This window comes from Perissodus microlepis, chromosome 1, assembly GCF_051167445.1.
Source record: "Perissodus microlepis isolate ML-2025 ecotype Zambia chromosome 1, ASM5116744v1, whole genome shotgun sequence".
Taxonomy (NCBI): Eukaryota; Metazoa; Chordata; class Actinopteri; order Cichliformes; family Cichlidae; genus Perissodus; species Perissodus microlepis.
In genome coordinates, this window is record NC_140461.1 from 3,057,721 (window position 1) to 3,083,777 (window position 26,057).

At 44.3% G+C, this 26,057-nt stretch overlaps 1 protein-coding gene across 1 annotated transcript; it reads left to right on the forward strand.

Annotated features, from left to right (window-relative positions):
* The first annotated feature begins 1,170 nt into the window (after nt 1–1,170).
* Nucleotides 1,171–25,401, forward strand: slc9a5 (solute carrier family 9 member A5). The gene is made up of 16 exons (XM_084926838.1): nt 1,171–1,793; nt 8,121–8,423; nt 9,348–9,511; nt 11,624–11,702; nt 11,777–11,954; nt 12,185–12,405; nt 12,815–13,017; nt 14,676–14,765; nt 14,846–14,916; nt 15,011–15,137; nt 17,331–17,422; nt 17,549–17,675; nt 17,872–18,021; nt 19,801–19,870; nt 20,132–20,257; nt 21,034–25,401. Exons 1-16 carry the CDS (start codon nt 1,439–1,441, stop codon nt 21,648–21,650), a joined length of 2,973 nt encoding a protein of 990 aa, XP_084782964.1. The 5' UTR covers nt 1,171–1,438; the 3' UTR covers nt 21,651–25,401.
* The last annotated feature ends 656 nt before the right edge of the window (nt 25,402–26,057 follow it).

The following is a 26,057-nucleotide window of genomic DNA, read 5'->3' on the forward strand; positions in this document are numbered from 1 at the left end:
TAAGCCCAAAGACTCGTGCTGACAGATTTCTTTATCTTGTAGAAAAACTGAGTGGTATGCATTTTTCTTTTTTTCTTCCATATATTAAGATATCACAGGAATTAAATGTGCAGTTAAACTTCTTTGCATTCCCAGACAGAGAAGCTTCACTGGTCTGGGCCATTTAAAGCCCAAACCGGGCCCATGATGTAAAACGAGTTTGACATCCCTGCTCTGTGTGGAGGTTTTGTGTATTTCCACTGTAGTGTGTGAAATGGAAAATGGAAAAATGATAAAATTCTACTTATTTTTCTCAGACTGACCACTGCTTTTTGTTTTCTTTTAAATGGGGCGACAGTCTTTCCCTTCCAGCTTGGGTCCAGGCTTTTAGCTACGGCTCAGGTGAACACACTCGTTCTCTGCTTTAATTAGTGCCTCAGGTTGTGGCGGCCTCATCATGAAAAAGCTCCTGCTATGCAGGGTGCGGTGTATGGAGGACCACAAGAGCCACACGCATGGAAATAAAGAATTCTGTAAATAATGAATTTACAAATGCATAATTTATTGTACAATTTATTTAAGCACAGAATTCTTTATTTCGATGTGTGCGGCTCTTGTGGTCCTCCATAGCAGTGTGCCCGATTCACATCTACTCCTTGGACTTTACTGACCAGCGAGTTGACACGATTATCACTCCCATCTTCTATATACAGTCTGTGTTTCAGGAGGCTGTCATTTAATCATGAGCCTGTTTTACACTGTGCTGTTTTGGGTGAGGTGTAGTTTAACTTGTTCATGTTCTGGTTTTACAAGATGATCACATCTGTTCATACATTTATTAAATCTTCACTCAGTTTTTCCTTCTGCTGGAGAATGACCCAGATGTGACCTCATGTCTTCTCATTCAGTGTTCCCCCACCCCCCAAGCTGGCTCTGCCCCTTCACCATGTTTCTCCAGATCACCTCCTGGTGCTCCTCCTCAGTAATCCTCCCAAAGAAGGAGCAGAGCACACTTGAACAACACAGAAAGAAAAAAAAGAAAAAGGGGGGAGGGGGAATCTAGCTTTATTTAAACAAACTCAGTTACAATCACCAGATGTTTGCAAAGTTCAAACATGTCTATGAACTGAAAATCTGACGTCACGCCGAGCAGTATTGATGTGTGACGTCAGAGCCGATCGGTACCGAGCATCAGGTCAGCTGTGAGTCAGTCAGGAGGAGAGCTTCACCTGCAGTGTCTCCGTCTCTTTAAAGGGGGACTGGGCGGGTCACATGCCGGCTCCGGTGTCCCCTCCTCCGTGTCTTACCGGAGTCTGAGTGTGTGTGAGCGTGGGTCCATGCGCGCGTGTGTGTTGTTGATGTTGTAAACCGGCTCCCGGCCTCGCTCCGCGTCCTCTCCGTGTCCCGGTGTGTATATAAAGACTCGGAGGATGTCCGCCCGCTGAGCTCCAGGGACGAGATGCTGCCGCTCGGACTGATGCTGCTCCTGCTGCCGGCCGCCGCCGCCGACCTGCCCGGGACGGGCGCTCCGCCGCTCCGGGGGCCGGGGCTCGGCTTCTCTCCGCCGGTCCCCGCCTCTCCCTCCGCCCCGCCGCTCCTCCTCCCGCAGCCCGGGGCGGAATACGGGGCGCCCGGCGTCGCCTTGGCCCGGTCCGCTGCAGAGGAGCCGACCGGCACCGGAGAGGAGGAAGACGCAGGGGAGCATGATCATCATCACGGCGGCGGGTACCGGGTGGTCCAGTGGGAGTGGAGCTACGTCCAGACCCCGTACATCATCGCCATCTGGCTACTGGTGGCCAGCGTGGCCAAGATCTGTAAGTGTGTGTGTGTGTGTGTGTGTGTTTCCCAGCACCAGTACACAGACTGGAACTTCACTGGTTTCCTTACTGCAGCTGGAACCAGACTGGAAGTTTAATGAGAGTCAGGGAATGGCTGCAGCCACTGCCGGGCTCACCTGCTGCGGAGCCACGGGCCAGAAAGTTCCTGCTGGGCCCCCCGAACCCACCCCATTTTTTAAATAGTAAACACTGATGTCTAAATCATTGGTGATGTTTCTAACCCTGATTATTGTCAGCTACCAAAATAATAATAATAATTTTAAAAAATGGTAGAGAAAAGCAAAAGTAAATGATTTTTTTTGTTTGATTGTTACTAGGGTTTTTAGAACAACTTTAAAAGAAGAATTAGGCTCATTACTGATGGTGACTTTGAGCTGACGGCTTAATTCATTAAATGGTTGAAAAAATAAGTAACAAATATTTTCTTTTTTAAAACAAAGACACTTATAACTGCCAATAATTTTAATATTTTACTAATAATATTAACCAACAAGTGACCACGCTATTTTAGCAGTATGCCCCAGTGGGGTCTCCTACTCAGCTTGGGATAATTTCCTTCTTTTATAGTTTTCTCTGATAATGAACACTTTTGTAATCGACGAAACAAGAGTTTAAAATATTTTCTGGGTTTGAAAGTAATGATTGGAGTTTTAGATAAGGAGGAAGAACTAACTGCTGGTTTTAGCCTCACAGTTCTCCTATGAAATCTTTATTAGTCACTGTACAAGCTGAAGTACTCGATAAAAGACCAAGTTTAATCAAATGGCATCTGCACAAACTAAAATAACTGAGCTTTTTAAGATTTTGATTGCATATGAAATGTTCTTCGTCTGTGTACATTTTTAATAAAGGTTGGATTTCTAAGTAATATTACAGAAACCCAAAGGAAATCGTCAAACCTGAGGCCTTCCATACAGCGCCTTCTTTTCATGTTAATTAATCCAGTGTTGAACAACTTTTATTTATATCTATCTGATTATTTCTGATTATTCGCTTAGTTTAAAAATGAGCCAACCAGACAGAAGACAGAAATAAAACTAATCTTCAGATGATAAACAAGTTGTCGAAGTAATAAAAACACATTTAGTTTCTTGGGGATCAGATTAGACGATAAATGGAGGTCATAAAAAGAAGCGAGATCAGAAAACTGAGATATCACCAAGTTCAAAATGGGAAAATCATATTTAGTGAATAAAACATGAACAGAATCAGTCATTATATTGTTTTCATAAAAAGAAATAAAGACTCCAGATAAATGAGGCCACAACAATAAATCAGTGCTGTACAACATAATATTAAGTATAACATTTATTATTATCAGTAGTAGTATTGGTGGTATTTGGTGGTTTTGCATCACTGTAAATGTTCAAATTTAACAGTTTTTAACATCGACAGGACGTTTCAGCTATTGATGTCTGTTTCTGGACATAAATTTTTATCTGACTATTCTACGTACTGACTCGTAGCATTCACTTCATGGTTGGTTAAACTGTGTAATATGAGGGGTAGGTGTACAGAAGCTGTTGCTTCGACCTACACCCTTTTTGTCTGGAATATGGCTGGTTTTGTTTTGTTATGATTAGATAGCAAAAGTGACACCAGCTATTACATACTTCAGTCATTAAGACTAACAAATGTATTTATGAAGATACTAAGATTACCTTCACCAATTCTGTTCTCAGCAGCTTGGTACCTAAAAAGCACTTTTAAGAGAACTGAAGAAGAAAACTCCCAAAATAAAAAAAACTAAACAGACATAATGTTGGACATCCAGCTGGCAGAGCTGTTAAAATGAGCACCTTCTCATCATGTGCTGATCTGTGTTCTCTACAGTGTGCAAAAATAAGAGGATTGTGGTTGGCATATACCACAAGAGGACTCCCACTGCTGCCTAAATACCCTTCAAAGAGTTTCAAAGCCCAATATTAAAGTGAGTGCTTCTTTTCTCCACAACAGAGTAGTTTAGTTGGCAAAACCTGAACCTGTGGGGCAAGTAGCTTACTAACCGCTCAATATCAGCTGCATCCTGTTGAACCGGTGCTACCCCAGCACCTCAGCATCTTGTTAGAGCCTACTTTCAGCTGGAAAGGGTCCCACTGACAGGGAGCAGCAAGCACAGGAGTAGATGAAAGAAGAGCGTAGAGGAATGATCCTTAATCTTTGGGTTTCTTGAGGTCCCGGGTCCATATCCCGGAGGAGACCCCAGTTTCCCCAAGATGTCTCCATCTTGACACAACTGAAGGAGTCCCTGTAGGTAGATTAAGAGGTCGCTTATGTGGCGTGTGTGCTTGCTCTCGATGACCACCAGGTGTCCAGGTCTCCTCAGCTGCACCCCAGGATTACCCGACCTCTGAGGAAAAACTGATGGCAGGGTCATCACACCATGTACATAAATTCATATTTTTCACTTTTAACCGGAGAGAAAAAAAAACTATATTTGGAGGCTGGAGGGATTGGCTGTTGCATGAATCCATCACAGAATATTTATTCATATTTATTAATTATCATTAGAAACGATTCAGTTGGCCTCATAAAAAGTACATGGTATAGGGTAAAATTCAGCTGCTGCCACTTTTCTATAGCTTATTTTCTTGGTCGGACATGTTTTTGAATGATGACATCATTATTTCTGTCATCTCACCTTGGACGCGAACCTTATGCTTTTTAAAAAAAAAAAATCAACTTTTATGTTTATCAGCCGTTTTGTGTAATCAGCAGCAGTATTTGTTGCTTTGACATTTACACAAAATTAAAAAATAAAGCAAGAAAGAAACAGCACTAAAATAAGTTAAACATTAATAGTAATGAACAATAAACTTTATGTAGTATTAAAATGTGAAAAGAACAAAGAAACCTTTGAACCTCGGTCCTTGAAAGCTTCAGTGTTTCAGAGCAGCAGGACTTTAACTGACACACACACATTCTCGTTTTGATATCTTAGTGAGGACATCTAATTGACATAACACTTTCCCTAGCTGCTTACAATAACTCTAACCTTAACCTTCGAAATGAATGCCTAAACCTAAGCATAACCTAATTGTAACCCTGACACTAAAACCACGTTTTGAATCTCAGAAATGCCTTCAAACTCGTGAGGACAGACTGTTGGTCCCCATAAGTATAGTAAGGTTCCAATTTTTGGTCCTCACAAAGACGTCTAAACAGGTACACACACACACACAGCCATGTTTCCATGACTCTCATTCACTTCCTGGAGACAAACTCGAACATTAAATGCTGCATTCACCTTAAAAATTTGACGCTTTCGTCCCTGTTAAAAAGACTCGTCCCCATAGCATGATTGCACATTTAAGTCCCCACAACACGAGGAATACCTGTTGACATAAATACTTCCCAAGCTGCTGGTGAGTCACTGCACTGCAAGACAATAATACGCACATGCTATACATACTGCTTACTAATGTGGTAATGTTAGTGACACACACATGCGTGCACACAGACACACACTGTGGCTCTGTTCTAGCTGGCTGCACACATTCAGATCATTTAGACATAAATCAGCATGTCTGGTGATCTCTTGCGTGTTCTTCCTGACGTTAAAGCCGAACACAAGCATCTACTGTTAAATTCCCCGTTTCCTGTCACTGTGAGATTCTTCCAGGGTCACAGAGCGCCACGGGTGGGTTAATCCGACACTGAAGATGGTCTCAGACAAATGTGCTCTTTCCTGGTGTCTTTTAACATTCTTAAAGCTAAAACTTTTAAGCTTTTGATCTTCAAAAGTCAAACCTCCATAACAGATATATAAACTTTAGGCTCAGTCATTTCTTTAAGAGACTGTTCACTATCATTTAGGAGTTAATGGACCATTTCGGGGACTATTTTCTGCAGTGGATGAATCAGTGTTTGTTGCTCTAGATTTTATTTAGCAGAGAGGCGATTCATGTTGCAGTGAGTCAGAATAAACCACCGTATGTGTGTAGATTGATGGTGATGAAGCCTCAGCGATGTCTGTGAAGGTTCTCAGTCATCCAGGTCATCGTAGTCTAAGGAGCTTGGAAAGAAAAGCTGGACCTAACCTAAGGAAGTCCAGACGCTTTTCTTTCCAAGCTCCTTAGACAAGCCTCAGGGATGAGTTTTAATGGTGGAGCTCTGCAGCTCTGAGGAATCGGACTCAGACGCTGTCAGTCTTTGTTTTCAGAGCTGCTTTGGATGTGTGGTGTATAAATGGCCATGTCTGGACGTCATGTTGAGCAGCTGAATGTTCTCAGTGTTTTTTGTCCTCGCTGTGCGTCTGGTGTGTAGGTGGTTCAGCTGTGTGTGTGTGTGTGTGTGTGTGTGTACTACTGTACAAAGCAAATATTAAACATGCTTCTCTTGAAACAAGCAATGAAGCGTCAAGCACCAAAATCTAGGATTTTATTTCAGACTGATGTTGTTCAGACAACGAGCTGTCTCTTAACTCAACATTTATGGGCTGCATTGTTATTTTATTACATTTTATTTGTTAAATATAGTTTATTAAATGTGTTCATTGAATGCACAGCAGTTAGTTTATTGAGCATAGCATATAAAAAATATGACCACGGTCATCGTTTGTTAAGTCCTGATATAAAGCTTCAAAATGAGTGTTTTCCCAGTTGGTGTGTTGGAGTTTGAAACCCGGGCAGATCCGACTGAGAAATCAAGAGTAACTTCACTCGTATCCAATCATACTTCTAACTAGTAATAATCAGAAAAGCGCTCACTGGAGTCATAGCTCACAGAGGCAGTAGAATAACGTTTCCCTTAAACTTCTACACACTCACATGTCTTTCTTTGCAATCAGAGAAGTCGTCTGCTGTTGGCTATTAAAAATAATCCAAGTTTAAGCCTTTAATGTAAAGTGTATCATGAGAATTTGAGTTTTTGATACTTTTACATCATTTGTGTGTCTTTCCCCCAAAAAACAAAATAAATTGCAATAAAAACGGTACAAATTAAAACTCGTACAGTATATGCAAACAAATAGTTAATTAAATTGTCAGAAAGTTTGATTAACACTCTGTTTGACAAACTAAGTAATTATTTCATGGTTCAGGTTTTAAAGTGTTAAGACACAAACCCAGAAGCTCAAAGATCGACAGACGTTATCTTATGATGTTGGTTAGAAAAAAGTTCTGCAACGCTCTTTACAGTGAGCTGAAGGACTGTATCGCTGTCTCTGTTGCTCCTCTTGTTGTGCCTCCTCTGCTATCTGTTATCCAGAGCACAGTTAGAGTCATGTACGAGTACACCATGTAACTGAACTGCTTTCTGTAAGAGCGTCACACACATATCCGTTCATATATGTGAGTCAGGCAGAAAGCTCATTCACACATGAAGTTTAAAGTTTTGTTCATGTTTTGTTATTTTATTCTAGTTAAAAGCTGCAAACAGCTGATGCTCCATGTGTGTATGTGGAGAATTCAGTGTGAGGATGACCCGGCGCTGTTATCCATGGTCACGGAGAACACGGCGCATTGATCCCGATGACCAGCTTAAGTAAAATGCAGAGTTACCCTGTTTAAAAAGACTTATTTCAGTGGGTTTAGTTGGAAAAGTTCAGTATCAAAGTCTGCAGAATATTCAGGAAGCACGATGATGATGATGCAGTTGAAGGTTCTGGGTTCGTCTGACTTGTAGGATCAGTTGTAGTTCTGCTTCATTCTGCTTCAGCTGATCAAATTATGTCGACTGAAATGATAACGAGGAAGTCAGAGGCTCCTCTGACTCCCAGTTTGTCTGGATGGTGATCCAGTCCTGGCTGATGGAGCAGAGCCTTCTGATTGGTGTAAATGAATCATCATGGAAACAGACGCACACAGTATGTTCGTTCAGGCTTTGATGTTTTTTCCCTGTGTCCTGATTTATGAGGAGTATCACCAGTGTGTGTGTGTGTGTCTTGTTGTGACTCACCGCAGGCCTTGATGGATTCCTAACTGCATGTCCAAGGCCACAATGGCAGCGCTGATTTTTGTTTATGTGTTTCATCAAATGCAAAAATATCAACAATTCAGAGAGCAAATAATTGCCTCCTCACATCTCTGCACACGTGCGACACATGTCCGTGTTCACACCTGCAGACCTGTCTAAAATGAAGCACGAGTCAGGAGCTGCAGAGTCAGATGTTTGCGGAGCCAAGCAGGTGGAGAAAAATAAAGCTGACATAGGATTTAGTAGCAGAAGGAACAAAGAGGAGCTGTTGCAGGAAATAGAAGGTAGAGAAGGTAAATTAAGAAAAGCAGATAAATAATTAAACTTAACGAAGTCATGCAAACTTTTTCATGCCTTGTTTTGTAATCGGTGCATCTTGTCCTGCAGTGTTCCACTTCTCCCAGCGCTTCACCACCGTGGTCCCAGAGAGCTGCATGCTGATCCTGCTGGGTCTGGTCCTGGGCGGAGTCGTCCTCATAGCCAATAAGAAGCAGCTATACCAGCTAGAGCCCAGCCTCTTCTTCCTCTTCCTGCTGCCGACCATCGTGGGTGATGCCGGATACTTCATGCCGGCCAGGCTCTTCTTCGACAACCTGGGCGCCATCCTGACATACGCTGTGGTGGGAACGCTGTGGAACGCCTTCTGCACCGGGTTCTCCCTGTACGCTGCCAAACTGCTGGGGTTCATAGGTCAGTGCTGTGGGTGCAGGGGTCATAGGTCACAGGTGTGCATCTGCAGTCCTGCATAGCCCCACCTCTGTGTAGAGGATTTATAGTCTGCCCTCAATCCGAGCTCTTTACAGCAATCAGTTTGTTGTTCTCTGAGTTTAGCCTTTAAGGCAGCGCCTCTTTCCAGGAAACAGAAATAACTCGTGAATAAATTTGAGTTAAATGTGCCAGCGAACAGCATTTGTTCAGGACAAACACACAGCGGGTGCAGTAAATTTATAGTACATTAAGTGCCTCTAAAGGAGATTCATGGTGCTCATTTCCACCTTTATTGTTATTTTCTGGACTTAGTGAGAGCAGCTTTCCGTAATCCAAATTTCAACATAGTCCTTATTTATGTTGTCATGTTGGGCTTTGGTGTATCCCTCCGGTCCATCCTCTGTCTGAAACGAGCCGCTGTACCTCCTCTTCCTTTAACTCTTCGTTTCTCACAGGTTTTTTTAGACGTGTGCTGACCTCATTACTTACTTACTTTGGTCATGTATATCACGGTCGTGGTCATGCTTCTTACTCTAACGAACACATATCGCCTCTCCTTCCCCACAGAAGATCATCTGCCTGTCACACCAACCCCCTGCATGTTCTCTCTGAGGTCTTCCTCTTTCACTCTTGCTGCTATCCTTTTGTCACAAATCACCCCTGGCACTCATCTCCACCCACTCCACCCTACCTGCACTCTCTTCTGAACTCTCTGTTGTCTTCACTGGTTTGTGATAGATTTAGTAATCATTGCAAACACAGTACTGACAGAGTTCCCGACCACCTGAGAACCAGTGGCGCAGAATAATTTCCTTTAAAATGTTAAAGTTGCTTCATTTAAAACTGGAAACTTCCTGTTATTGTTGTGTTGTCCTGTCTCTTCATATTTCCCGCGTGTCCCTGCAGATGAGCACGTGCAGGCCGAAATGTTGGACTTCCTGCTGTTCGGCGCCTTGATCTCAGCCGTCGACCCCGTGGCGGTGCTGGCCGTGTTCGAGGAGGTTCACGTCAATGAAACGCTCTTCATCATCGTGTTTGGAGAGTCACTGGTCAACGACGCCGTCACCGTGGTGAGAACCACACACAGTCCGTCAGGCACAAGGGACGGGGGATGGAAAGTGGCACACACACACATGCGTGTACCGTTATTCACCATCAATAACAATCACCAGCTGGTTATTGTTACTGATGGTGTTAAAATTTTAACTTATCACCCAATCCTGAAAGACTCCAATAATAATACAAGTTTTTATATCATGATTATATCACCAGAAACTCTGATACAGGTGTAAACTTATTTTCTGTATGTATGTGTTTTCTTTCTTTTCAGTCTGTGAAATCTCTGCTGACACATTTGCAAAACAGTTCTTGATATCAAAGGCCATATTTTCTAACTTAAATTACGATAAAAAATAAACAACACACACGTGCATCTCAGCACATCTTAAAATTGAGCACTTTACTGCTTTGTGTCCCACAATGTGGCAAACAGACATACGTCCCCACAGTAGGTGTAAAACCAGCACAGAAACACATGATATGTTAAGGCAGAGCTGCACACACACACACGCTCTCACACATGCCTCATCATGTCAGGTGTGTTGCTGTGGCAACAGAGCGGCTTACAAGGTCAACAATGACTAGCACACAAGGACGCACTGTGGGCCGTGTTTGTGCGAACATATTGTTTCCTGAACTTCATACTCCGCTTGTTGCATTTGTATGAAGTGATGGTGGCAGTGAAAGGTCGAGTGTGGGTGCTGGTGCCGGTCTGAGCGGCAGCAGGTCCGCTGATTTACGATGTTACTCCACAGCAGAGCTGCGTGATGAACACGGACCAGGACAGAAGAGCAGAACCTTCACATTTTCTCACATTTACTGTTTGAGAAAGCTGAGATTAATCAGTTGCGAGGAGATTAACACTGCAACTGTCTAATCCTCAGCAGCACTCCGAATCTGAGCTAATCCCACCAAGAAATGGAAAAATCCAAAGTGTGGGAGCACTGCAACCATGACCTGCAAGCACAGGACGAAGGAAGGAGTTCATTTTCTCAGGCTGGCCGCACACTAATGCTGCTCAATCGCTTCACATCACAGTTATTACTGTTCAGGCTCAGCTGAGTGCTGCATGCTTCCCCGAAGCCGCGCGCTATAATTTACTGTTGTCACGCAGCACATTAAGGTCCTGTAAACAGTAAGAATGCCTGGAATTCCTGCTGTGAAATGATTATTTGTGGGTATAAAGTGGAGATTCATACTGTGTGAATCAGCTTAGAGAGCAGAGGACATGAAATCAGTGTTTGAAAAGCAGGGAGGGGGTTTCCACTGCAGGACAATAAAAAAGAAAGCAATATAACCCAGTGAAGTGAGCTGATATCCAGCTGGTTATCACTAGTGTTGGGCAGTACGTTCAAAAATGCACCGTACAGAGGTGACCTGGCAGTGAACAGAACAGCAACAACATGTTTCTTCATCTTGATTGTATTAGAGTTTAAATCACAGAAACTGCAGCACAGACTTCTTGAGAGGTTTCCCAAAGGGAAGCCACAGAAAATGAAGATGCAATAATTGGGAGCAGATTTTTTGCAGCACAGGGCTGACACTCGGAGTGCAGCAGCCTGTGACCCCTGAGGCTGCTCTGTGTCACCTCCTGCTTTCAAATCTGGAATCTTTTGCGTGTGAAGCAATATGTGTAAACCTCCACACTGCTGAGACACTGAGTATATTAAAAACTTAATTAAGCTGAGGTGAAGCTGAGCAGAGAACCGCCGGCTGAGGCTGCCAGTCCTTAAATGTGAACAAAATCTATACAGGTGAGATACAAAAAACAACAAAGCAAAATAATTAGCTATAAATGGAAACCATTTGTGTGCCAGGCTGTTGGGGGAATGACTCTCTTTTTGAAGTCAGCCTCAAGTGGCCACTCAAGGAACTACACCTCATGATGGCTTCATTTATCAGCCCCGGGGTCAAAGGTTGCTGCCTGGTCATACAGGATGACCTCTGTTAGTGTGTGAGCGCTCCAGCTCCACATAACAAAAAAGAATGAGGCTCCACCTTGTGGTGCTATTAAGCACTTGCACTTTAACTGATTTTCCCGAGACGCAGATCACTAAACATTAGACCGTCCGTGGGCTCAGACCTCCAAACACCTACAGTCTAAACCTGTCTGTGTTCTGCAGGTTTTATATAAAGTCTACATTTCCTTTGTGGAAGTGGGAGCAGAGAATGTGCAGACAGCAGATTACTTCAAAGGAGTCGGTGAGTCCACAGAAAGGATCAAACTTTGACTTAAACCTGAGTCCTGTGACTTACGTCCTCCTCCTCTCCTGCAGCCTCCTTCCTCATCGTCAGTATCGGGGGGACTATGGTGGGTCTGATCTTTGCCGTCATCCTGGGCTTCATCACTCGCTTCACCAAGAAAGTCCGGATCATCGAGCCGCTCCTCGTCTTCCTGATGGTCTACTTGGCCTACCTGACCGCCGAGCTCTTCTCCCTGTCCGCCATCCTGTCGTAAGTCCATCCTCTATAAATCAGAACTACCAGTGTACAACAGATGGAGCGGGTTCTGGGTCTAAGGTGTTAACTCCGTGGAGAAGTGTCACAAATCTGCATTCTTTCTGATCATCAGCAGATGGCGACTTCTCTGGTTGCAAAAACATTTCCATCCATCTTTTGTATCTACTCTGGTCTGATTTTAAGTTTTACAGCATGTCTCACTTTGTCTTTTTGTCACATCTCAGCATGACCTTTTGTGGCATCGGGGCCAACAAATATGTGGAGGCCAACATTTCCCAGAAGTCTCGAACCACGGTGAAGTACACCATGAAGACTCTGGCCAGCATCGCAGAGACCATCATCTTCATCTTCCTGGGCATCTCAGCTGTGGACAAGTCAAAGTGGGCCTGGGACACGGGCCTGGTGTCCTGCACCCTCGTCTTCATCTTCATTTTCAGAGCTGTCGGTCAGTCGGTTTCCATCGTGTCTTAAAATAGTTCAGCATCTTACTAGGATATGTTTCAGAGTGCGAGGAGACGGCGGCTTCACGGAAAAGCAGAAAAATATGGAGCATCTGCTCGATGATCACTGATGGAATAAACCAGCTTTGTCCTCTTCTGTTTGCTTTTCCTGCGGTGACCTTTTGCATGGCTGATCTTTAACTGAGCACGCTCAAATGTCACACTCGTATCAGACAGAGAAAAACCTCCTTTTTAACCTTTAAGGCTTTTCCCCCCTCCTGCTCCACCTCTCCCTGCTGAAAGGAGGCGCGCAGAATTTAAATTGAATCCAGAAAATATGTCGAATCATCTCCACCCTTAAATTAAGATATTTCATGCAGCACAAAGGTGAAACTGTCGTCCTTTCTTCTCCAGGTGTGGTTGGTCAGACCTGGGTCCTGAACCGCTTCCGCCTCGTGCCACTGGAGAAGATCGACCAGGTGGTGATGTCATATGGCGGCCTTCGAGGAGCAGTGGCGTTCGCCCTGGTGGTACTGCTAGACGGCGAGCAAGTCAAAGCCAAGGATTACTTCGTCGCAACGACGATCGTGGTCGTCTTCTTCACCGTCATGTTTCAGGTAGGAATGACGGCGTTCAGCGCCCTCCCTGAAAGACAGACAAGCAAACGAGTGAGGTCAGGTGACCCACGCCGTGACTTTTACACAGATTAAATTTAGTTTGACACCAGTGAGTTACACACTATTCTGCACAGATGGGAGCAGGGGCGTGGCTAAAGGGTGACCTGAGGTTGCCCTGCTCCCCTCCCCCCTTAAATTTGACCGATTAGCGTCTGTTCGCTTCAGCCATTTTTCTGTTTCTCTCACTAACTGGCTGCTGACTGACTGAAATTTGCCTCGCTTGTTGATCTGATGTGTCAGACCTGGAATCTGTCACAAGTTAAGCGTTTAAAAAAACAGAAACGAGTTTGTTCACTGTTAAATAGCTGTGTCGATGTTATAGAGTGTCCTTTAATTTCACATTCAGTGGTGAAATTATCGAGGAAATTGGAGGAAAGTCGGACTCGGCTGATACTTTTGTTCTTACGTGAATTTTTTTGGAAGTTTTAGTGAAACAAACTTTAGCAGCAGGTCCAACCATCCCTGTCCTTCATGCTGCACTCAGTGTGCTTCGAAGTCTCTGCAGATAACAAACAGGAATTGTTTTTGGGTTCCAAAAAAACCCATTTAAGGCCTTCTCACCATCATTATAAGTCACCCAACGGAGTCAACTGCAAAGCAACCAATCAAAATGAGGACCCAGCATTAACTGTGTCTGCTTCAGGCTGTTAGGAGGACTCACAGATTCATCCTTCCATCATCTTAGGTGTTAATCACACATGCATGTGTTTGATATCATCTTAATTTAGATAGAATAAGCATTTCCAGCTAAAAGGATCCCCTGGAATCAGAAGCAGTCGACTGAGTTAGTGTGTGTTTAGTCTATTCTGTTCTATTCTAAACACTAAATCTAAAGAGTATACTTTGGTGTAAGTCATGAGTTGACATTGAGGCTGAAGGACCTTTGATTCCCATCATGAATCACGGACCTCAGCAGACAGTGGTGATTCCCACAAATGTCTTCTGTTAATGAGTTACCGTCTGAGTGCAACAGATGATGGTTTATCACTTAGATAATAACGAAAACATGACTTAGACGTGGATAACGCTGACTCATCTCTGGATTATGACCAAGTCACTTCTCAAGTTTATGGGCTGTTTTAGACAAACAGTAGAAGAAACTGGAACACTGCTTCAGAGGCTGTGAGTCTTCCGGGGGGGCTGAGACATGAGGCAGGGCTATACTGCACCAGTTTTAGCTCCACTGTAATGTCGTGGAATCAGTGCTTATACTTGTATAGAGTGAGAGGAATTTCCCCACAGGGATCAATAAAGTATACATTAAATTCATCTAATATGTATAAAAAGAAGCACCAGAAGGCAAAAACACTGCTACAAGGTTCAGGAATATTTAGAAAAGCATAAGAAAATTCCACTAAATCTTCCATCACAGGAGAATCCGGTGCTGGTAAATCCACCTTTAATGGATTCAGACGCGTATACAGCGAAGATAGATGGCTCTGTTTTGGTGGGTTTGCTGCCACCTCGATGGTAAATGTCTCTTTGAGATTAAAATGAAGGACTGGAAGTGCCATCACGACTTTAGCAAAAAAGGTCCTGGGGGAGGTGTCCACATACTTTTGACTAGAAGCTCTCTGAGACTCTTCTCTCGTCATCAGGGTCTGACCATCAAACCGCTGGTGAAGTGGCTCAAAGTTCCTCGTGCCACCAACAGGAAGCCTACCATCAACGAGGAGATCCACGAGAGGGTGACTTCTTTTTCTTCCTCCTTTCCTCTTCTTCTTCACCTTCTTCACCTTCACCCTTCTCATTAATGTTTTGTCTCCAGGCCTTCGACCACATTCTGACTGCGGTGGAGGACATCGCAGGACTGCAGGGATATCACCACTGGAGAGACAAGTGAGTGTCCCCGACATCACTGCAATGTTACAGCAACATCAGAGGAAGCTGCAGAGACAAAGTGTTTCATACCTGTCGCCCTGTCTGAGCTCAGGTGGGAGCAGTTTGACAAGAACTACCTGAGTAAGCTGCTGCTGAGGAAGTCCGTCTACAGGAAGAGTGAACTGTGGGAGGCTTATCAGAAGATCAACATCAGAGACGCCATCAGCGTCATCGACCAGGTCGGAAAAACCATCCAAGCATTACTAACATTAAGTGTAAAGAAGGAAAGCAGTCAGCAAGTCCTTCATTGTCATACCGAGAGAGTTTTAAAGCGTGTCAGCTTTACATCTATCGTAGTTTTATAGCAGCACAATAACATGTATGAAAGTCAGTTATGGCTTTTGGTTTTGGTTTTGCCAACACTGAAAACTTTCAGGAAATGAAAACGAATGGGACCAGATTCATAAAGAGAACCACACACGTGCCCGTAAACGACGAGGTATAATCCCTCTCTGCTGACAGTGACTTGCATATTTCATGGACTGATGAGCGATGACGTCCCGTCTCTGTCAGTTCCTCTGAAAGCCACCAGGTGGAGAACTAAACCAAGAATTAGAGCCAGTAGGCTTCAGTGTGAAGCTGACAGAGGTTTGCTGTGTGTAGGAGGAAGACGACACTAAACACTTTAGAAACATCCAGACGCATTAAGAAAACAGCATCATTTGTTTTTACTTTGAAAATATAATTTGAAAAGATTTAGAAAATGATTTTTTTTCTATGAACTTTTATTTCATTCAGGAATTTTATCTTTCATTTTATTATTTTATTTAGCTTTTACTTATTGAGATACTATATTTTGTATTATTCTGTTTTATTTCATTCTGCTCTACTTGCTTTTTTATTTTTTTTTTCCTGTTCTAGTTTAACGCTGTGATTAACAGAGAGGACGGTGCTTAAGGGAGGTGAAGAAGAGAGTGCAGGCAGGGTGGAGTGGGTGGAGACGAGTGTCAGAGTTGATTTGTGACAGAAGACATCAGCAAGTGTGAAAGTGAAGGTTTACAGGATGGCAGTGAGACCTGCTGTGATGTGTGGTTTGGAGATGGAGGCCGAGCTGGACCAGGATTATAAATGAGTACATCAGAGACAGAGAGGCAGAGCAGGGATAGCAATATATAAGGAGGATGGAGATGGAGCTAACAGGCAGGAGGAAAAGAGGAAGACTTCAGAGGAGGAGGACGTGCAGAGCGTGGGTGTGACAGAGGAGGATGCTGGGAATGTGTGACATGGAGGCAGATGATCTGCTGTGGTGACCCTGAAGGAACCAGCTGAAAGAAGAAGAAGACTGACTACACTGACCTCTCTGACAAAAGAATTTCCCACCTTTGGAGATAAATTGCCTGTGAAAAGACATGAAATCGTCTCTTTTATGGCTTTGAAAATTTTCCAGTTTTAAAGTCCTTCCTTTAAAATCTGTCTCAGTGTTCTCAGACTGAGCTGGCTCTGATTTTGGACTTGTTGGCGTCTCCTTTCACGACTGTGAACTTTCCTGTTCAGCAGAGTGAAACACAAACAGTCTGACCCGCACCTGCACAAGCTGAGCGTTTTAATAAATCAGCCTGAAACACAGTGAGGGGCCTCCAGGCTAACGCTCAGTCCCCCCGTGAGGCCGACATTAGAGTCAGAGCAGAGGTGAGTTTTATTTATCAGCCCACCAACTGAGACGAGGAAAACCCCTGCACCAGATTTATGAGGAAAACAGGAAAGTTTCATGAAGCAGAACGCTGCTTCACATCGAGACAGCCTTTTTATTATATGACGATCCATCATATGTGTTTTTAGGAGAGCATAAAAATCTCCACCCCTAAAAATCCATCCCAAAATAGGATTCTGAACTTCCATACGCAGCATTTAAAAATTAAGTAACTTTATCATTTTTCCTACAGAAAACTTTGTGGTTTTATCTTCTTAGAAACCAGGTCAGCATTTCTGGAAACAGACTTTTAGTTTGATGGATAAACACCACAACAGGTGGGAATATCCACTCTGGGTCTATACCCTGGAGCTTCCTCCCAGTGGGACATGCTTGGAATTCCTCAGGTGGCTCCTTTCAAGAAAAAACTCTGTTAATTTGACTTCAGGGTGAAATGTCCCTTTGCCTATCAGAAAACCACAAAAATGTTTACAATAACATTAACTGTGGGTTGTAACAAATGAGGAGGGTCTCAGATTTAATACTGTTTATGACTGACTCAGTGCTGGGGCCTCTGGTGGTCATTAAAGGAACTGCAAGTTCTGGTGCTTCGCTGTTGGTTTCATTTGATTTTGTGGAGGTCACCGCTTTGTTTGAACCACCAAACTGTACCACCAGGTGATTTGCAAGTAGTGCACCTGCAGTAAGACATGTTTTGAAGAGTGTGTGTGTGTGTGTGTAGGGTGGGAACGTCCTGACCTCAGCCAGACTGTCTCTGCCCTCGATGGCCAGCAGAGCCTCGTTCCCCGAAGTCACCAACGTCACAAACTATCTGTGAGTCACATGACTGCAAAATCTGCAGATTTCACCCTGTGCCCTTTGATAAGTGAATTATCAAACTCTTTGTGAGCTTTTCAGTTCTGACTGGCCTGAATGCTCGCTGATGTTTGTCTGTTCCAGACGTGAGAACGGTAGCGGTGTGTGTCTGGACCTCCAGGTCATCGATAACATTCCTGGAGCCAAAGTGGAGGAGGACATGGAGACGCACCATGTCCTCGCTGGAAACCTGTACAAACCCAGGAGACGGGTAAGTTTTTTCCTTCAGGGAGCCCCAAGGTTTCTTAAAGTTGTGGAGATTGTGTTGGACGGCACTCAAGATGTTTCAGGGTCTTTAAAGTCATTATTGAGATCTTTAAAGAAGATCAGGACAGAGGAGCAGGTCTCACTGGGAAATGAAATGTGTTTGAGTGCGTGAGGCTGAGGCTGGTGTCCTCTGTGTTCAGTATCAGTCCCACTACAGTCGTCACTTCATGCCGCTGGGGGAGCAGGAGCGCCAGGACCGGGAGGTGTTTCAGAGGAACATGAGGAGCCGCATGGAGACCTTCAAATCCACCCGATACAAACGCCACAAGAAGGAGCGCAGCCTGAAAAAGGTGAGACGCATCAGTCACCGAAACAAGCTTTAACCAAAGTCCAGAGAAAACACAAAGTTCTGCTTAGTGCACCAGACGCCAGTTTTTTAGGTACAGCTTTTAGACTGTTCCAGGATTTAGTCGGTCCCAGGGTCCTCGGTCTTTTCTTGTTAAACAGTGATGCTGAAATAACAGCTGTTGTTACAGACTGGTTTTTGCGGTTGTTTAGTTTGGTTGGGATTTTTTTTTTCACCTTTAATGAACCAGGAAGTGAAATGCTTGAGATTAAGAATCACTTTTCTGAGCATGAACAATGTATTTTTTTTTTAAATCAAGAGAAAACCCATGACCTGCTCTGTTTGGACTGAATGGATCTGGAACGATCAGATGACTCCTGATGATGATGGAGGAAAATACAGTACAGTAGATGTACTTCATAAAGTATTTCTACTTCTACATCTACTGTACTGTAGCTGGAAAATGTTTGCTTTGGTGTCAGACCCACAGCAAAATTTTTATGGGTAAAGATTATGAAGACAAACAGTGTCATTGTGTTGTGAAATGAGTGAGTCAGTGAGCCTCATTGTGCACTGATCAGTTATGGTAAATGGCCTGTATCTGTATAGTGCTTTACTAGTCCCTAAGGACCCCAAAGCGCTTTACACATCCAGTCACACACACATTCACACACTGGTGATGACAAGCTACACTGTAGCCACAGCCACCCTGGGGCGCACTGACAGAGGCGAGGCTGCTGAACACTGGCACCACCGGGCCCTCTGACCACCACCAGTAGGCAGCGGGTGAAATGTCTTGCCCAAGGACACAACGACCGAGACTGTCCAAGCCGGGGCTCGAACCGGCAACCTTCCGATTACAAGGCGAACTCCCAACTCTTGAGCCACAATCGCCCCATCAGTTGTTTAAAGCTTGGCTTTGCTCTGCTCTCACTGGGCTTGTTTTGGGACTTAAAGTGCACATCATGCAGTACCTGCATCTGTTCTCACCGTTGCTCCAAATCGAGCATTTTTATTGGGCGTATATCTTCTGTAAGCTCAGTAAAGTCCTGCTAGTTTCCAGCTCAGGTCCATAATATCACAGAGGCTGACGGATCGGCTGGATGGCGAAATTTCGCTGTTTGTGTCGTGTGGGCGAAGCTGATTATGGAGGTGCGAGTTATTCATTCAGCTTTATTTATGCAGACATGATGCAGCGGACTACCTGCGCGGAAAGCTCAGTAAACAGAAAGAACCAGACGGACAGAAAATGACTGGATTATTTCTTAAAAACAAAGAAAGAAAAAGACATTCTGGAGTGAACCTGTTTTCACAAAGAATCCCATTTTACCACTAACAGCCCTCTAAATGACACGGTGCAGTCCGCAGATTACTATGGACACGTGGTGGATCGGTCGTTGGACGGGTCCAAGGAAATCTATATTTTAGACTTTTGTAAACGTTCATACTGAGTGACGCAGCTGGAAGATGAAAGAGACAGACAACGTTTAAAGGTTTTAAAGAGATTTTGAGTCTCAAAAATGCCTTTAAACTTGTGGGGACAAAGTGCCCGTCCCCACAAGTATAGTAGCAATCCAATTTTCTGTCCTCACAAAGATGTCTAAATGTGCACATGGATCCCTGCGTCAGTCTGTTTAACTGTAACATGACATTTGAGACTGTGAAACGGTTGCTGGATTACAGCGCAGAGGCTTTTACCGCTGTCTGTCACGAAGGACTGCTGATTGAAGGCCAGCTGCTTCCTGTTGTGGCTCACTGCGTTTGCTCTCTCCCCTTTCAACAGCGGCGAGGATCCGACGTCAAGGAGGACGGCAGCGATAAACCCAGACGTAACGTCAGCTGGCAGGACAAAGGTAACGCAAATAAAGAGAGAGCGCTACAGCCTCAGCGGGCTCTTTCTACTTACCAACGCATCCACACATCTGCTCTGAGCGTCTAAGGAAAGATTCCTCTGCCATCAGAGAGGATTTTATTATGGATCTTTTTTTATTCACAGGACACAAAGTCACAGGTTGAGATTGAGCTCATGTGTCCTGCACAATACAAATAGAGCTACAGACTAAAGGTAATGCCTCCACCTATCAGCAGATGTGATTCTCTGTCTTTGTGTTCAGATCCGGTGGTTGTTCCCGTGGAGACGGAGGACAAAGCTGAACATTCAGATCCAGAGAAAGACGAAGACGTCGGGATCACCTTCATAGCTCGGAAGGCCGAGACGCCAAAGCAGCGACCCAAATCGGGTAAAACGTCACTGTGTCACTCAAAAACTCAGTGGACCTCAGACTTTCTTGTGTGTGTGAATCTGGATGTAATAAGTGAGGAGTGGAGTGGCAGACAGAGGGACACAGTAAGCTCATAATGTAGCAACTTATTAATCCGAAGGAAGACATGCTTTAAAGCAGGGGTGGGGAACTCCAGCCCTCAAGGGCCGGTGTCCTGCAGGTTTTAGGTCTCACCCTGGGTCAACACAACTGAATCAAATGATTATTTGATTACCAGGCCTCTGGAGAACTTCAGGACATGTTGAGGAGGTCATTTAGACATTTAAATCAGCTGTGTTGGATCAAGGACACATCTAAAACCTGCAGGACAGCGGCCCTTGGACCATAAATTACAAAATTAAAATCATGTTGCATTCACAAAATGAACTGAACCAGCAAATAAAGCTGTGAAGTCATCAGGAAGTGTTTACTGAGCTAACAGATTAAGTGAGTTTTAGGGACATGTTCTCATAGACTTTAACTGGGCCAGACTTCTTGTAGAAAACAGAGGGGTCGCCCCCTGCTGGCTGCTAGGAAGACTGCAGATTTTGGGCACTTCAGTCTTGGCTTTACTTATTGGATCCAGAAGCTACATCCATCTTTGATTTGCAGTCCCTGAGGTGAACGTCTGATTAAAGTCACATGACTAACTAAAAGCAGAATCAGAATCTCCTCCTATGTATGAAGTATGAACCTTTAAGTCTTTCAAGCCTCGCTGCTCGGTAACTATCCCCCTGTTGTGTCTCATCCTTCAGTGCCAGCAACTCTGGAAGGGTGTCAAATTCCGCTACTGCCACCACCACCACCTGCACCACCCTCACCACCACCCGCACCCTCCTCACCAACCAGTGAAGACAGTCATTTGCCGTGGAAAGGCAGTCTGGGCTCGCCTCCCCCCTGCGTGTCTTTGGAGGCCACAAAGATCATCCCAGTGGACCTCCAGCAGGCCTGGAACCAGAGCATCTCCTCTCTGGAGAGCATCTCTTCCCCACCGGCCCCTGCTGAGCCCGTCCACCCACGGGTGAGCGCCCTCTCCAGGCTGGGTGGACCCCACCCAGCTTCCTACACGCCACCCGGCAGCGCAACGGGCAGCACTTTCTCCATCGGACCTCAGGTGTCTCAGGGCTCGTTCCTCTTCCCAGACAAGAAGAAGGAGGAGGAGGAAGAAGAAGAGGACGTGGAAGGGGGAGTGGCTGCGGAGATGCAGCCGCTCATGTCTTCCCTGAAGCCCCCTGGGCCATTGCCGCCTCCACCGCCGCCACCTAGCTCTGCCCCTGGCTCTGGGAGGAGGAGGACCCCCTGTGTGTACCTGAGGAGCCTGGTGACATCGCCCCCTCCTGAGCCTCACAGCAGAGGCCCCACCCAACTGTAACAGCAGATCCCAGATCAGTGGAACATCAGCCACCTGCAGAGCAGGGCTGGACTCCACCAATCAGCAGCTTCAGGATACTCACAGACATCAGGTGATGTGCTTCCTGTTAGGCCGTCCAATAGGAAACTAGCTCATCATCCATCCTCCCACAGCTGCACCTCTTAGCAGGTCCGATCTTCTCTCCTGTAGCCTGAGCTCCATGTGACCAACCTGCAGAGGTCAGAGGTCACCTGCTGCTTTTGATCTGCGCGTCACCAGCCGACACAGGTGCAGACAGGTGTTCAGATTCAGGTGACTGTTAGGCAGGTGAACGGTGTGATGTTACAGATTTTATCATGGTCAGATCTCATGTTCAGACTCAAAGCAGCCGTGTGTTTATGTGTCTCTCGTGGCTTTCAGCTTCCTGTCTCCGCCTCTTTAGCCTTTTCATTTTCCTCAAAAATGCAGAGTTTTGTCTTTTGACCTCAAAGCAGGGTAAAGGGGGTCAGACTGATGGTACTCCAAAGCTCCACGTGGTTGTAGTTTTTGGACATGATTGAGTGAATTAGCGGAGTTCCTGCTGCTGTTTCATCGGGATCGTTTCTTCTCAGTCTGTGGCTCTCAGCTCTGAGCCCAGTGCTGAAGCCTTAAAGCTTTCTGAAAAGGTTTGGTAATTCCTTCAGAAAGCTCTCTGTAGTTTTATCAGATAAACAGGAGGACATAGTGTATTTATTTGGAGCTATTTTTAGTGGCAGGCTAATCAACATCTAAGTCCAGAGCCAAGAGAAGTTTCCCTTCAAGGCTTTCTGATTCATTTTAAAAGTGGAGAGGTCACAAAACACTAACTGTTCACCATCTGGAGGGACTCAAGCCTAGAATCAACCTGCCAACCCAGTGATTATCAGACAAAGCTCTACCGCTAGCACCACAGATGGATGTCCTCACAGTGGGCATAAAACCGAGGCACCTTAAACATCAGCGTTCTAGTAAAGATTATATATGCAGCTTCCTGTCAGCTCTTCTCTCTCATAAACATGTTTGCCAGCTTTATTTATCCTGATCTCTGAGAGTGGATGGCAAACAGGGAGAGAGTTACAAGTAACTTTAAAAGCACGACCAGGGCCGTGAAGTCAAAGTGGCCTTTGTCTTTCTGTCAGAAAGTCCTGCAGACAAACTTCTTTAGTTGATCCTTTCACTGTCTGTTTGAGTCTGTACGTGAACTGTCTGATCTCTGTTTGGCCTCATACTCATGGACAGAATCAGCTCTCAGTCTCGCTGCTGCTCTGCTGTAGGTCTGCGTAGGAAAATCTGTGTGTTATTGATCAAATCTGCAATTTATGACTACGTAATCACTTATCAGAATATTCTTGCTGCAGATGGACATTAACAAAGTCCATTTGATTGCAAGTTGGAGGACAATTTCATATTTTATGTAGTTTATTACAAAGTGAAGGAGTTATAAGTGACATAGTGAGTGCAATATAATTACAGATTATGAATAAAACAATAAAAATAATCCTTGGTCCTTGGTTGTAGTAAAGTGCATTCAAACCCCTCTCTGCAGCTGGTGACTTGGGCCTGATTTTACCTGTTTAATGTTGATTTGTTACTAATCAAATACCTTCACAAATTCAGAGTTTTTTCCTTTAAATGTCCTTTAATCAGTTGCTGGTTGAGGCAAATTTTCTGGTGCAGATTGTAAAACCCAACTGCAGACAGCAGCAGGGGGCGCTGCTGCACAGAGGGGTTAAGGCCTCCACCTGCTGCCACCCTTTAACCTGAGCTGATAGAAGCTTTTCTGACAGAGTTCTTTGCTTTGCTCCGAATCTGAATGTGTGTATTTATTCTGTCAAAGCTGCTCGTAAACCATAAAAATCTGAAAATGTATTTTGTAAAACTGCAGACATATAAAATCTACAGAATAGTTTATTTTAAATGACCAAAGTGTGTAATAACAAGCATAATGAACATATCTATGGCGTGCGTCCGTCTGTAACTGCCTTACTCTGTCGTGTCTGTGTTCAGCTGTGTGTTGATTCAGTGTTCATGTCTTACTGCATGTGTTTTTCTGTGTGTGTGTGTGTGTGTGTGTGTGTGTGTGTGTGTGTGTGTGTGTGTGTAGAGGTGGACAACAGTCTCCGGGCCGTCCGCACGTTCTTATCCCACCAGCAGGCAAACATGTTTGTGTGATGGTTTCTTTAGTTTTCTCTTGTTTTGCCAAAGAATGTTTTTTTGCCTTAACGTCTCATCGAGCTGCTTTTACTGTCAGCCGATCACAAATCTGCAGCATCTGCAGCCGCTCAGCTTCACCCTCAAAGTCCTGTCGGCCTCTCAATCCAGAAAGCACACAGAACAAAAAACTGACATGAGATCTCACTGTTCTCCACAGTGCTGATGCTCCATAGACTGTATATAAAAGACAGCATCATGTTTGAAGCCTCAGGCTGAGGTGGCTCTGACAGTCACAAGAGAGCTGTGCCGTAAATCATAGCCGGCTTTATCCTCTGTTTTAGTTTAAAGGGGACCGTAATTTCCAAAATGAACATCGTGTTGTATTCAGTAAAACTTGAAACCAGAGTTTTAGACGATGCACTCATCAGGAACGTGCCGTAATAAATATAGAATAATCATATACATACAAATCCAAATATAGGGTTTTGTTTTTACAATTAGAGGAGACGCCCCCTGCTGGCCATTAGAAATAATACGCTCTGCACTGGCTTCACTTTTCAGACCCAGAAGCGACATCAATCTTTGACCTGCACTTCAAAACATTTCAGCCGGAGTGAGCTAATTATAAAACTCTCTGTGAGTGTCACACAGGAAGCTGCAGGATGGAAGAAGGTTACAGTTTCTTTATTTTCCAAAGAATTTTCATTTTCAGTTCATTGATCTTTAAGTTGAAACTCCCTAACAGTATAGCTGCTGTTAGGTTTTTGTTTTACTAGAGTGCAGGATTTAAGACATTCAGAGTAAATAAAAGTCTTTGCAAAGCCACCTGACTCACAGAAATGTCAACATCTCAACCTCAGTAAACACGCCAACGCCTGTTCCAGCTCGCTGAACTGACACATTTTTATTTTGTCCTTCATTTAAAACGAAGCGCCTGAGAACATCTCAGAATCTTGTAATATTTTGATTCAAAAATTAATCAGCTTTGCTTTAAAACGACCGATACATATTTTTTGTGACATCCTGTTTTTGTAACTTCACACAGGTAAAGTTGGCATCCCAAGCACAAACCAGACATTTTGGTCTTTCTTCTGTTCTTTTTCCTTCCTCGTTGCATGTTAGGCTGAAGCTACCCCTTGAAAAAGCTAACACAAAGTAGCAGCACACGTGTAAATAACTGAAGTGCAAAGACCTGAATTAAGACGGAGTGAAGCGCACGCTGAGTGGCTGCAGCAGGCTGCTGTGATCTGCTTCGTCTCTGCTGTCGCCTTGTGGTGCAGCCGTGATAACAGGAAACATGTCACTGCTTGTAGAGAGGTCTTCGCACTGTAAACATACTTGAACCTGGAGCTGATGCGGTGGATGCGAGGGGATGACCTCGCCGTGTCCAGTCGATCATTGCCGCAGTGATTCCTGAATCTCTGAGACGGGGGAACGTTCTGCACAGCGGCAGGTCTTCGTCTGTTTGGCCTGTGATTCGGGCCGTTGTTTGGAAAAATCCAATGAATCGTGTCTGTCTTTGTGCCAAATGTGTGTTAGCTTTGGCTTCGGCCCAGAGATCCAAGAGTCAATAAATGTGAGGAGTGTTTTTCTGAATGAGCCCACCTGTCTCCGTGCTTCTTTATTCTACCTGCTTTACTCTTTTGATGCTTTACTTTTAATGTCTGAGGGAAACGTCGCTTCATTACGTCTGATACTGTTACTCAAGACTGTGCAGAGTAACAGAACCTAAAACGCCCTCAGAATGCAACCACCAATCAGTGGACAGATGTTTTTAAACTACACATGTACACTGTAATGTACCTTAGCAGTGCACAGAAATACTGTAATACACAGGAATTTATGCTACTTTATCCTTCTGCTCCATCTCATTTAAGACGAAATATTACATTTTTACTTGACATTTATTTTACAGTTCTCCTTCAGAATATCAGACATCACTAAAATAAATGTTAGTAAAGTAAACAGAATTTGAAGTGTTCTCAAACGGTGCAGTACTGGACTAAAAGTCGGCTCCACCCCAGAGTTTCAGTGCTTTATGTTCTTTCTGCTGGTTTCAGTTACAGCAGTAAAACATTCGATACTCTGGGAAGCTTTTTACTTCTGACATTTTCATCATTAATGTCGCTCGGTAGGTTTAGAATACCTCTGGTCTTGTGAAGGATTTTTCATTTGCAGGACTTTTACTATGATGGATGCAAAGAAGGCAAACATCCCCTCTCTGGAAAATACAGCCACATACCCTAAGCTGGCAGA